The sequence below is a fragment of the Apteryx rowi genome, unplaced genomic scaffold (genome assembly GCF_003343035.1).
Source record: "Apteryx rowi isolate R43461 unplaced genomic scaffold, aptRow1 scaffold_283, whole genome shotgun sequence".
Lineage (NCBI taxonomy): Eukaryota > Metazoa > Chordata > Aves > Apterygiformes > Apterygidae > Apteryx > Apteryx rowi.
Window position 1 is genome coordinate 3,083 of NW_020449230.1, and position 13,465 is coordinate 16,547.

The following is a 13,465-nucleotide window of genomic DNA, read 5'->3' on the forward strand; positions in this document are numbered from 1 at the left end:
CCCCACCGGGGCCTGGCATGGTCCAGGCAGTGGGGTGGGGTGGGGGCACGCGAGGGATCCCCGGTTCGAGCCCCGGTGCCGGCAGGTGCCCCCAGCGAGCGCTCGCCCAGCGGCCGCCTCTGCCCATCACATGCCCAGGGAGCGACAGGCGCCCATAAAGAGCTAAATATTAATAGCGTTATCGGCGAGACCTTGGCAGAGCCGGGGGGGAGGCAGGCGGCTCCGCTCCGCCAGGTAGGGATGGTCCCGTCCCCCCCCCACCGGGACGGTGCCGCCCGCGGGCGCGCGGGGCTGCCGGTGCCCACGCGTCCTTCCCGGGCCGGGCCACGCGCTTATCCATCACGCGGAGCGGGCGGGTGGTTTCCCACGCTCGGGCTGGGGTGCGGCGCTGGGCGCGCGGACACGGGTGGGCAGGGAGGCGCGGGGCGTCCCCGAGCCCTAGAAGAGCCTCTTCTTGCGGGAGTCCGCGAAGGAGATGATGGAGTTACGTGGGGTGGTGGAGGGCAGCGCCGGGGCGATTTCCACGCCTGGCAGGGCTCCGGCGCCTTCGCCCTCCTGCTCCTCCGTCGCGGTGGCCCCGTCCTCCTCCGGCCACTCCACGTCCAGGACGTTGCCTTCAGCCATCACCTCCTTCTCCTCCTCCGGCTTGGGCCCGAAAGCCCAGTCTGCAAGGGCAGAGACGGAGCCCTGAGCGGTTCGGCACTGCCGTGGGAGAGGCCGGGCAGCTCCCAAACCCCGGCAGCGACCGGCTGGGCACCGGCATATCGGGCTGCCTCTACGGCAAGGAGCTCAGCCCTGCTGGTGCCAGGGCAGCGGGTGCCCACAAGGCCAAGACCACCAAGGAAACCACCCCGCTCCCGCCGCTATTTGGTCCCATAAGGAGCCAGAACGCTCAACGCCGCTCGGCACCCGCGTCCCCGGCGTCCCCGGCCCCCCGCGCGCTCACCGGCGAAGTCGTGCGCCAGATCCTTGATGAGGTGCCCCACGATGGCGTAGGCCACCGCCAGCACCAGCGCGGCCGCCATCACCAGGTAGAGGACGTAGCGGGGCAGCCGGATGCTGTCCAGGGCCGGGGGCTTGTAGTCCACGTACAGCACCCCGTCCTCTTCAGGGGGCGACTGCAGTAGGTGCCGCAGCCCCGGTGCTCCCCCCACGCCAGGCGGCAGGGTCTCGTTGCCCCCCGCGAGGGCCATTGCCAGCTGCCCCCGCAGCCCAGCCTGGAGCCTCTGCTGTGCTGGGGATCCCAGGGGAGAAGCGGCATTGGGGTCCCGGCCCTCCTCTGTGCCCGCGGGGTGCCCGGGAAGGGAGCCGGTGGCTCACGCCGCCGGCACGGGCAGGGCGAGTCCCTGCTCCGCGCGATGGGGAGCCGCTTGCCGGCCTCCCCCCTCCGCGAAAGGACAGAGCGGCCGAAGGAAGGAGCTTAGCGCCTGTTAATCCGGGCACGGCCCAGGCAGGCTCAGCCTGGGGGCGGTGAGCACTTGCTCGCTCCCCAGCATGGCTTGGGGCTCCCGACATCCACCCCTGGGTCACTGCTGCAGGCATCTCTGTCCCCTTCCGAGCAGGGAAGTGGCGGTGGGACGGGGACAAGCGCAGGGACGGGGAGGGATGCCCAGTGCCCTGCTCAGGTCCTGGGACAGGGTGCTTCTTGCAGAGCCCACTGTGCTGCGCGGGCTTCAGAGAGAGCAAAGCCACCCAGCGGCACCCACAGCGAGGGGTTGGGCATCCTCCCAGATGCACCCGCTGGGTGCAGCATCTCTGGGCCCAGCATCTCTCCTTTGATGAGGATCAGAGGGGTGCAGAGCCCGGACACTGCCCAAAAGTGACCTAGTGCCCTCAGCACTAGGGCTTGACGGTCAGGAGGCTGCAGGGCTCGGGGCTGGGCACGGATCAGCCTCCGACCCCAGCCCTGATGCCCACCAGCTCCAGGACGACTGGGTCCTGTGCCCTCCTCCCCCACCAGCTGCCCAAATGACCTTGGGGGAAAAAAAAAATCCCTTCCCAGGGTGGATTCGCCAGGGAGGGATTAAGGTGCTGGAGTTAGAGCCACTTGGTGCGGCGCCAAGGCAGGGCTCGTTGCCTGCGCCCTCCTACACCGCACGCCAGGGCCAGGCCCCAGCGGCCATCCCGGCCCTGCTGCGCCCGGGCCTCCCCCAGCTGGGCGGCGGCCACAAAAACGCCAGTTTTCATTCCAATTTGGGCTTAAAAGGAGTTTGAAGGACTGGAGGATTTCCGCAGTTGGGGGGAAGCAGAGGCGAACCTCCCAGCAGAGGGATCTGGGAACGCTCAGCCCGGCCTGAATGAATCTCAGCTGGAAACGTGGGCACGTGGAAGCACTGGAGAACAGCCGGAGCAAGGGTTAGAGCAGCCTGGCGCGATAACCGGGGACAAACAAGCTGGTAAACACCAGCGAACGCGTTCACAGCGCGCCCGAAGGCCTGTGCTCCGATAAGGCCCCAGCGCAGAGCCGGCAGCAGCCTTCCACTGATAACGCGGCAACAGGGAAACGGCACCTCCCACGGCCCGGCCCCATCCCCATGGCCCACGGGGGACAGAGACAGAACCGAGGACCGACAGCCCCTGGCCCTTCTCCTCCACGTCACGCACCAGCAGCCCCGGCCACAGCACCTGGACACGTGTCTGGGTTCTTGTAGGGAGGAACAGGCGACTAAAATCATCGTGTCTCCAGTAAAACCCCCTTCCATGGGGTCCTGCACTGGGCCAGACTGGGACCTGGGCTGCGGCTCTCCCCTCCACCCAGGCGCCAGAGCCCTGGGGACGCCGAGCCGGCCACCTTGCCGGGGAAGCAGCAGCTTTAAGGACTAAGAGGATTGAGGCTGTGAGAGTGACTCATAAAGTGACTTTGGCCAAGGGAAAAGCACCTGTAAGCAAGCAGCAGGCAGCTGCTCCCCGCTCAGCGCAGCCGCCCCCCCGGGAGCACAGGGCACCGGGGCACGGGCAGCATCGGCTGCAGGTGCCCCGTGCAGGCGCTGCCGCGTGGCAGCACCGTCGGGGGCTCCCAGGGCATTGAGCCACGAGCCACCGCTTGGGCAACGTCTGCCCCGTGGGCTGGCCGGAGCCAGGGAGCTGTGGGGAGAAGGTCTCTGCCCCTGCACCGTCGGGGTCCTCCCCACTCCGTGCTCTTCCCCGTGGCAGCAGCCGCAGGGACTGCCAGCCCGGTCCCAAGCCTGCAGCGCTGGGTACGCACCCAGCTGGGCAGGGCGAAATCACAGCTCGACTCACGTGGCAGCGCACAAGGCCAGCGCTTTATTTCCTCCCAGCCCCGCGCACGTCCACGCCGGGGCAGCCCAGGGCATCTGGGTGCTGGGTGACGGCAGCAGACACCAGCCTCAGCCCTGCCAGGTCTGGTTAAACACAGGGGAAGTCCGGGCAGGCTCTGCCTCACCCTGTAAGCCCTAATCGCACAGCGGTTCCCTGCAGAAAGAAAACCCGTAGCCAAATCTTCCAGACTTTGCCATGAAACAACCTCCAACCTAGGGCAAAGGCTGCTGCAAGCGCAGAAGCCTGCCCCGACAGGAGAGGCCAAACCCACCCCAGCTCCTCCACCATCCCTGCAGCCGGGATGGCAAGGAGGGATCCGGCTCTGCACCAACACCAGGAGCAATTTCTAGACATTGCGTAGCTACAACCCACGAGACTGACGGCCTGAAGCCAACCCTGGCCCCTCCGGAAAAGCTAAAGCAAGGTAAGCAGAGCCTTTTCACACCAAGCTACCATGGCAGGGCAGTCCCAGAGCAGCCCCAGGCCCCACGCAGCTGCGATAGGCTCCGACATGCAGAGAAGAGCCCACCCAGCCCCAGCTCCAAGACGGGCTGCAGGCAGGCGATGCTGATCCTGCCAGCCAAAGAGAAGGGGAGCAGGCCCAGGAAACGGGGGGCAAGTAGCAGCTCAGCCCGGATTTGGACAAAGAAACAGGCTGTAATGTTGCCAGAGAGCAAAAGCCGGTTCCTCCTTCATCTACGCTGGGGCAGGGCACAGATCCGGTCTTGGAGGCCCCGTGTGTCGATGGAGGTGGCCACGTAGGGCAGGGAGAGCAGGCCCGGGGGTAGCAGGCAGCTCACCCTGGCCAGCGCTCCCCAACTGAGGGCTCAGGCGGAGGCCTGCAGCTTGCAGAGCCCGTCCGCGTACTGGAACTGGGAGCCGTTCTCGTACTCGTACATGTCCAACGCCACCTCGCAGCTCTCCCGCACCACGCGCTCCTCGTCGTGGGCAAAAGCCCGCAGGGTCTCCAGGCAGGACGCCCGGGCGATGGAGCCCAGGGCCTCGGCACACTCGTGGCGCACCATGGGGCTCTCGGCGCGGCTCCGCAGCGCGGCCGTCAGCTGGGGGACGCAGGCCTCGTGCTGCATCTGGCCCAGCACGTAGCCGATCTCGTGGCGGAAGAGGGCGCTGCCGCACCGCAGGCCTGCGGGGAGGAGGCGAGAGTGAGCCACCACTGACCCCAAAGCGTGCCGGGATGCTTGACCAGACCCTCCCCACCCAAGAGGGGCAGCAGCTGGCAGGGGGTTGGCTGCTGAGCGGCAGGTTGGCCTAGCGGTGAAGAGCAGGTGGTCACCACGCCTGACCCATTAGGGACTTGGGGACAGGCCTGAAGCGCTTAGAGGGAGTGCTGTCCCCCAGGGCGCCTGTCCCACGTTGCTCCCTCACAAACCATGGCCGCAGCCCCAGCCGGACACCCTCACCCCGCAAGGTCCAGCAGCCCCGATCATCTAGAGTGGCTGCACGTGCCCGCAGCAGTGCCCCACGGCTCAGCGCAGGCGAGAGATGCCCCCTCGTGACTACGGCAAGGCACGGTGCCGTACCCATCTGCCCAGCGGGCACCTTCGCTCACCCCAAGGTGTCTGCGCTGCCCGTGGGCCGTGTCTTAAGGTGCCTGGAGCAGACTGGCAGCGCAGCCATAGCCCCAAGCCCTCATGTGCTGCAGAGGAACCCCTGCGGGATCAAGATGCCACAGCACAAGCTCACAGATCACTGCACACCTCATTTCACGGCACAGACACACCCTCGGCCTGCCCCGGATGGCTGGAGAGCCTCATCCACCTCCCTTGGGCCGGTGGAAGGAACAAAGGGGTTCTAGGCTGTGCTCCCACTCAGGAGACGTTCATTCCCATCCTCAGAACTAATTCCAAACCCAAGGATGAGGATGGCTGACCTCTGCATTTCCAGGTCTCCAGCACCCAGTTACACAGGCCCCACCAGAAAATGCCAGGTCAGACCGGCAAATCTAACACCAACATTACAGGCCATAGCTTCTCCCACCGGGACCCATAGAAAAAGGAGGACTGGAGGAGGGAAAAGGTGCTGTGAAACACCAGGAAGGATGGAAGACACCCGAGATCTTTCAACTTCCCAAAAAAGGGCTCCCAGAGAGCACCGAGCCTTTTATGATGCTGCTCTTTTGCCATGGCAAGCAAGCAGTGGAACAACAGCTCTAGAAACAGCAACGTGAGGAACTTACCCAGAGCCCTGCAGCTCTGGCAGCCCTGGATTTGGGAAGAGCCAACCCTGGTTTAACTTGTAGTGACTGATAGCAAGGAGAGAGCAGGCAGCCCCAGGCTGGTCCTTACCGTCAGCTAGTGCCAGCACTGCCTCCTGGCCCCCCAGGTTTCGCAGGGCAAACATGGCCCTGTAGCGGTCAAACAGAGTGCGCGACTCATCCAGGAGGGTTTCGTGGAGTTTGGCAATGTCTGTCTCCTCAGCAGGGGGAGCGGGATCCACCGACAGGTAGGGGCTGGCGCCTGGCTCCTCCTTGTTCTCCTGAAGCCACTCCAACCTCTTCACCGCCAGCTGACACGTTTCTGCCACCTGCAGGGACAGAGACGGGAGCCTGGCTGCAAGACAGACCGTGAAGTGCTCCGGGCACGTGCCCAGGGCTTCCCTACCGCAGCCAGGCTGCACAGATCAGACATCCCGCCAAGCACTCGGCTTCACCTCTTCGTCACTTGGCTCTGACAGCAACCACGCGCTGCTGATCCGGGACACTCCCAACTGAAGGATGTGATGCTGGACGCTGGCACACAGCAAGACACAGCTCGCGATGCTGCTCAGCGCTGACTGCCCCCAGCATAGTCCAAGTTCCTTGGCCAAAGGCCACCCAAGAGAGACCTGTTTCATCACCCTTCAACACCAGCAGCACTGAGCCCCATGGGAAACAAGCCCCCAGAGAGCCTCACCTCAACCACGGGATCTTCCGAATAGCGTTTCAGGACATCCAGCACATCGGGATTCCCAATAGCACCCAAGGCTTCACCTTAAGGAAGGACATGTCAGGACATCACTAAGATACCTAAGGAAGTGAGGTGCCCATCCTCACTTTCAGACGCTGGGTGAAGAGGACCCTGCCGCAACCTCCGGTCAGGCCTCACCCTGCTTTGAAGCAGGGACATGGGCCTGACTCAGACACATCTTAAATGGCACAGCCATGCAAACAAGCATGGTAGGAGGCACCTTGGCCAGCAGAAGAGGGAAGGCTTGGTCAACCAGTCTGGCTAGAGGATGGGATGAGGTGGTTATGTACTTTAGGGTTTTCCGAGCCGTGACGCTCAAAAGGAAACAACCTGTATTTCAACAGAGGCTCCGTGGTACCTCCCAGCACCCTCTCAGGTGCAGCTCGGTGACAGGGTGACATCCCTACTGCTGGATGCCAGCAGAGATGGTCAGCATGTAGCAAAGGCAGGTTGGATAGGGCCTCACAGGGCCATCACAAGCTGCTCAGTACTTGGGGAGTACCCACAGCTCCACTCACAGGCCAGACTCTTCCCCTGCACCCACAGCCACAGGGGCAGCCCGAAAGCACGCGAACCCCGAGCCATCATACCCGCCTCGTGCCTGACCATGGGCTCCTGGCGGGTGTCCTCCAGCACTCGGACCAGCACGGGGATGGCCGCTTCATCCCGCATCTGGCCCAGGCAGTAGGCCAGCTCGTGCTTCAGCAGGGCCGAGCTGTCCCCGAAGGCTCGGCTGATCCAGTCTACGGCCGCGTGGCCGCCCAGGTTGCGCAGGGTGAAGAGGGCCCGGAAGCGAGCTGGAAGTGGCTGCGCTGCATCCACCAGCGTCTGGCCGATGGCCTCCACCTCATTCTCCGTCACCATGGTCCCGGCAGCAGCAGGAAGCAGCAGGCTCCGGGTCGCACGCAAGCTTCCGGCAGGACTCTCTTCCAGCGGGACTCTGCTCCAGTCATGCTCTGAGGCCACCTGCGCAAGGGGAAGAGGGTCAGAGGTGCCCACGGAGGAGCCAGGGCGCAGCCAGGGACAGTCCCCAGGCATGGGGGTATCTCCAGCACCCAGCAGGGTCCCCCAACCCGCGGGGGGGCAATAAACGAGGTCCTGTTCGATCCCCGCTGGGCCTGATGCTGGCGGCAGCTCCCAGGCTGGGGCCAAGCGGGGAGAAGGCGAACCCCAACCCGGTGTGGGTCAACTGGACAGAACCGCACCTCCAGCACCGGACAGGATCGGACCTACGGGAAGGGACTGAGTAGAGCCAGACCGGATTCAACCAGGCCCCGAGGGGCAGGACCGGACCGGGACCAGACCGACCCAGGCCCAGCTCAACCGGGCCCCCCGGGAGCCCAACACCTCCCCCTGCCGGGACGGACTGAACCGAACCCGACTCCTTCCAGGCGGATCCCGCGGCCGGGCCGGGCCAGAGCGGACCGAGACTCATCCCCGGGGACCGGACGGGACCGGACCGGGCGGGACAGAGGAAGCCGGGAAGCCCGGAGACCGAACCCGACAGAACCGGATCCCCCGAGAAGACAAGGACCGGACCCCCCCGGGGCGGGGCTGGGCCGGATGCCTGAGACGGGACAGGACGGGGAGGGAAACGGAGCGGGCCAGGCCGGACGGGACCAGACCGGATCCCCGGTTCCGCCCCGCACTCACCGCGCGCCGCCATCGCAGCCGCTCCCACGTGACCACGCCGGCCGGCTCCTACCATCGCAGCTTCCGGGCGGGGGGGGCCGCAGCCACCGTGCGCCCACGTGGGCGGCCGCATCCGCCTCCCCCCGCCGAGTGGGAGCGGCCCGCGGCGGGCAGCCCCCCCCCCCCGCGTTGCAGCACAGGAGCGGGGGTGGGGGGTGGCGCATGCGCAGTGGCGGCGGGGGCCAGGCCCGGAGGCCTGCGGCGGCGCTGAGGAGGGGGCGAAGGCGCAGGGCCCGGGGGGGGGCTGCGGGGCTGCGCCTTCCCCGGGGCTGCCCCATCATCCCCTCAAGGCTGCCTCATTGCCCCCCAATGCTGCCCCATTGCCCCCCAAGGCTGCCCCATTGCCCCCCAGTGTTGCCCCATCACCCCCCAATGCTGCCCCATTGCCCCCCAGTGTTGCCCCATCGCCCCCCAATGCTGCCCCATCACTCCCTGGGCTGCCCCATTGCCCCCCAATGCTGCCCCATTGCCCCCCAAGGCTGCCCCATCACTCCTTGGGCTGCCCCATTGCCCCCCAAGGCTGCCCCATTGCCCCCCAGTGTTGCCCCATCACCCCCCAAKGCTGCCCCATTGCCCCCCAGTGTTGCCCCATCGCCCCCCAATGCTGCCCCATCGCTCCCTGGGCTGCCCCATCGCCCCCCAGTGCTGCCCCATTGCCCCCCAAGGCTGCCCCATCGCCCCCCAAGGCTGCCCCATCGCTCCCCAGGCTGCTCCATCGCTGCCCCATCGCCCCCCAGGCTCCTCCAGCAGCTCCAAGGCTGCCCCATCGCCCCAAGCACAGGAGCAGAAATAACTCTCTTTCCCCCTCTGGTTGGTGCTCCAAGCTCAAACACCGGCATTTTTGTTTTCTGTATGATTTTTGACTCCACGGTGCTTGCGAAAAGCCCGGCGTCTCCCAGCAGTAGTAGCACCATGTGGCTGCCTTCATATTTTCAAATCCAGCACCACGTGTGCGACCTGCCTCCGAGACTCAGCCCGGGGTACGGCACCCCTCGTGGCACCCCAGCCAGTGTGGAAACACACTGCTGTAACCTCAGCGTTGTCGCCGCTGTGCGCAAACACTCCTATCGAAGCAGGAGCTTGGCACGAAGGGCACACATGGGTATTTACCCATCCGGCCACAGTAACGCGCGCCATCATCCGCTGCTAACGTGAGCTGAACGTGTTCCAGGTTGCTCCTTCCCACCCACTCCGCTCTCGGTGATCCTGATTTTCCATCGCTGTCTCCTTGACTTTGCGATTTGTATCAGCACACAACAGGAATGAGGCTAGGGGTGTTGTGATCCTCGTGCTCAGCCACAGAGAGCCCTTTCTCCCCTGCTCTGGGCCAGGAAAGGAAGCCGGAAGCTTCGGGAAGGCAAACCCAGTGAGCCCTGCTGGTGTTTGCACTGAGCTGAGAAATGCCTTTTTGTGCAAAGAAAAGCAGGACTCCCCCTTTTGCAATGCGGCGACAAAGCCAGATGATGGCTAGTTCACCGTAGCGTGCAGGTGTCTGTGTCCTTTCAAACTGCAGCTCTTGGAGAGAAGAAAAATCATTCTTGTGTTTAAAAATCAATGGCTGATCCTAGAAGCACATAAAAAAAAAAAAAAAACCAGTTTTCTTGCCCAAAGATGCAAGGGGGTGCCTTTGGGCTGAAACAAGCTGCATGGAGTTCCCAAGTCGCCCTTTGCCATGGACTCCAGCGTAATACCTTTCCTGCTGATACCAGCTTTCCTTGCTGGCATCAGCAGATCCTCCTGCCTACGCACAGTCACCTTTTTGATGCAAAATAGAGGGAACCACTAGATTTCCATGATAAACAGGCCATCAAATGCCAGCACAGGTGTGAGGAGGGGGCAGGTTGCAAACAGGCCCCATCCAGGTCTGGCTGTACCTGCTGCAGCTGAGCAGCCCACACCGCTGCTCCGATGCCTTTTGCCGAGAGGCTGAAGATTTGGGGTTCAAGCCAACGTGGTTCATTCTGGCCGAGATGGGGAGGTGACAACCGATCTACTGCTGGTGGTCCGGAGCATCACCATCTGCGCCGTGAGCTCTGCCACGCACCTCAAACTGGGGCAGCCGGTGTTGTTACAGCCCCAGCTGCCCGCCGAGCCCCTCAGGCACAGGATACCGTCTCGGTAGGACGGGTGGCACGGCGAGACGTGTCTGTGCCGTTCACCCGCCTACCGCCTTCCCATAAAGTGCTGATGAAGGTGCCTTTGTGCTCTGCCCTGGCACGGCCGAGGCGGTGTGCCATGGGGCTCTCGCCTCTGGTGGGAGGACAGCAGAGAAGGGAACCACAGCAGCTTGATTTCTCAGACGATATCAGGCAGAGCCGCGCGTTTCTAATCACRCCAGTGCTGTGGGCTACAGCCAGGCTGGGATCTGGCCGGCGATGTGTCTGCCCTGCCCTTCCTTGCAGAGGCGTGAGCAGACGCTCGTGTTTCACTACCGGTGGGATCTCTGCAGAGGCTCGCGAGGCTGCTTCGGAGAGTCCTACTCCTCCAGGAGCAGCCTCGGGTCCTGCTTCTGTCTCGCACCTTGCTGCTGTCTCTCCTTACGTCGCTGAAATGCCGCCAGCGCCTAACAGAGCTCGGAGGCGCTGGCACTGCCCAGGCCTCAGCTGCGTGGAGGGTGCAGATGGGGAGGGACGTTCTGGGCCAAACCGCAGACCATCACGGCAGTAACCCCATCAGAGACAGGGTGAGGAAGGGGATGAGGCTTGGATCTGAGGCTGGAGACAGCTCAGCCCACCCAAGCCGAGAGAGAGCACAAACTAGCTGACCAGATGCCAGAGCAGCAGTTTGCAGAGGTGATTTCATTTCTGAYGCCGGTGCCAGCCCCAGGCAACTTACTGCTTTTCTCTGCCTCTTTCTTCCCTTCCCCTCCCAGGTGTATTTACATAAGTTTCATACCCCCAAAGGAGTTTTGCCTTCTGATTTCAGGYCTGAGCATAGCACCCTTGGGACAAAGACTTTCTTAATATGTCACTACAGCGAGCTCCGGAGCTCAGTGTGGCTGGTTGACATTACTATAACATGGCTAATAGCTGTTAGTTCTTGGCCCCTCGCCTCAGCATCTAAGTGCGTCCCAGTTTGGACACACACCGTGGCAGAAGTGCCGGCATTCAGGGCACCTCACGCAGATCTGGGCTCTGGCTGCTCCTTCCTTCAGGCCCCGGTCACCCAGCAGTGACAGCTTCCATAACGGCTGGCCAACTCCTTCCACTCACCCTGCACTCTGCAGACCCACATTTATCCTGYAGAGAAAGGGAAAACCAGACAGCCCTCCTTCTAGCCAAACCTAAATCCCCSTTTTATTTATACAGCACAGAACACATCACAAGATCATTCAAATCCTGGAAGAGAACAAGGGCATGAAGAACATTCCACTGCCTGAAATCACCATGGCAAAAACAGTATTAGCATGATGCAGCTGGCCTCCTTCCGGCAAGCRACTGAGCCGGCAAAGGCTGGTCCATCCAGCCCATCCGACAGCYTTCCTCGCTCTGCTGGCAGCATTTTGCAGAAGGCGAGAGGATGCAATCCTTGTTGAACAGCCCGGTATCACTGGGCTACTGTCACATTTACTGGAGTTCATGGGAAGTCCGCGAGCAAGGATGTGCGTGGCTGCTTCTTCCTCCCTATCAGCCCTCCCCGCAGGACTCAAAATACTGGCACATCAGCTCGCGCACTTGCTCGGCCCGACCATCCTCCATGGAGGCAGGCGCGGGCTGGCACGGCTTGGGCAGCTCGGTTGGCTCGGTGCCCTCCAGCCACTCCTCGTTGAAGGGGTTGTCGTGAGCTTCACACACGTTGTGCAGGATGCAACAGGCGAGGACGAGGGTGGGCAGCAGCTCCAGGCTGCAGTCGTCGCACTTCAGGAGGATCTGCCAGCGAGCCTTGAGGCGGAGGAAGGCGTTCTCGATCACGCTGTGCGCCCGCTTGAGGCGGTAGTTGAACTGCAGCTGTCGCTGAGTGAGCTTCTCATCCTCCTGGTAAGGCTTGAGTATCCAGTCTTGCAAGGGGTAGGTGGCATCGCCCAGCAGGACGTATTTCTGCGCCTTCCCCATGAAATGTTTGGGAGGGTTTGGGCACAGCCGGCCCTCCTTGGCCAGCACCCACAAGCTGGAGCTCTCCAGTACGGCGCTGTTCTCCATGCTGCCGGGGAAGGCAGTGGAGACGTCCCAGAACTGGCCCAGCCCGTCCACGGTGGCCTGCGTCAGGATGGAGTGCCAGCCCTGGCCGTTGCAGTAGTCGGCGCTGAGACGCAGAGGTGGGTTGATGGGGATGTGAAGGCTGTCCAAGGCACCGATGCAGTGCGGGAAGCCCCAGCGGGCACGGAAGATGCGCACCATGTTCTCCAGCTCCTTCTCGTTGGGCAGCCGGAGGTAGAGCGGCTTCAGCAGCAAGACCACGGCGTAACTCACCTCCCTGACGCACGTCTGCACCGTGGCGGGCCCCACGCCGAAGAGCGGGCTGATAGTCTGATACTCCACGTTGGTGGCCAAGTGCCACAGGGCCACGGCGACTCTCTTCTCCAGGGGCAGCGTGGAGTGGAAGTGAGCACCGTGGTGAGCCAGCCCTGGCCGCAGCTGGTTACACACGTAGAAAAAGGTCTCCTTGGACATCCGAAACTTCTCCAGCCAGTCCTGGGGCCGGAATTCCTTCATGACCACCCGTTCCCACCAGTCTGCGTTCCTGATGCTGGGCCATGCGCGGGGGTAGAAATAACAGCTGGTTCTCCTCCGGCGAGCGATCAGGAGCTGCAACGTCACGGGGAGACAACGCAGGCATGAGATGGCGTTGCGCCCAGGCCCCCACCCTGCTCTTCATGATTCACTGCACCTCCATCAAATTGCATTTGCAGAATCTCCGAGCGCTACCCAAATATTCAATCCCTTCCCTACAGGGAAAATCTGCATCATTTTTTCCCTAGGTGAATCTGGACAAAAAGTCCAAATTTCGCATATGAGAAACCTTCTGGAAAAAAAATGTCCTTTTGGGGGCAGTCAGCATGCTGCTTCTTTATTTTTAAACAAGTATTATTCACTTTCTTGCAGGAAAGTGAAATGCAGGCTTGGTAGTTATTTGGAAGCGGGAATTAGCATCCTGCATTCCGGGCGTTCCAAGGGGAACGGTCTTTCTATCTGTTTCGAAATTCTAAAAAAACATCTTTGAACTGAAAGGAGGCTTGTTTTGCCTTCATGGCTGCCAGGGAAAGTGAGCTCACAGCGTTTCCTCCCAGACATCCCCTCCCTGCTGCCACATTTCCCCCCCGCTGCCATCCAGGTCCTTCGTGTCCCCGTGTCCTTTGCATCTCCTCTCCTTCATGCCCCAGGTCCTTCCTGTTCCTCCATCCATGTCTCCTATGTCTTTCCTGTCCCTCATTCTTCCTGTCCCCCATCCTTTGGGTCTGCCGCCCATGAACCCCATGGCCCTGTCCTTTGTTTCCCTCTGTCCTTCATGTCCCCCATGTCCTTCATGTGCCCATGTCCCCCCATCCTTTGTATCCATTGTCCTTTGTGTCCTGCCATCCTTCATGTCCC

General features: G+C 62.7%; 2 protein-coding genes across 3 annotated transcripts; both read right to left on the reverse strand.

Moving 5' to 3' along the window:
* Positions 1-3,236: 3,236 nt before the first annotated feature.
* Positions 3,237-8,001, reverse strand: DOHH (deoxyhypusine hydroxylase). 2 transcript variants are annotated; one of them, XM_026068988.1, is made up of 6 exons: positions 7,899-8,001; positions 6,836-7,211; positions 6,192-6,268; positions 5,586-5,823; positions 4,080-4,423; positions 3,237-3,432 (listed from the first exon to the last, which is right to left on the reverse strand). In XM_026068988.1, the coding sequence occupies exons 2-5, from the start codon at positions 7,107-7,109 to the stop codon at positions 4,107-4,109; spliced, it is 906 nt and encodes a 301-aa protein (XP_025924773.1). In that variant the 5' UTR covers positions 7,110-7,211; positions 7,899-8,001; the 3' UTR covers positions 3,237-3,432; positions 4,080-4,106. The 2 variants fall into 2 exon arrangements, with proteins under 2 accessions (XP_025924773.1, XP_025924772.1); XM_026068987.1 differs by having other exon boundaries at positions 3,237-4,423.
* A 3,207-nt stretch (positions 8,002-11,208) lies between these two features.
* On the reverse strand, positions 11,209-13,152 carry LOC112967603 (protein ANTAGONIST OF LIKE HETEROCHROMATIN PROTEIN 1-like). Its single transcript, XM_026068943.1, has one exon. It carries the CDS (start codon positions 12,587-12,589, stop codon positions 11,564-11,566), a length of 1,026 nt encoding a protein of 341 aa, XP_025924728.1. The 5' UTR covers positions 12,590-13,152; the 3' UTR covers positions 11,209-11,563.
* Between the last annotated feature and the right edge of the window lie 313 nt (positions 13,153-13,465).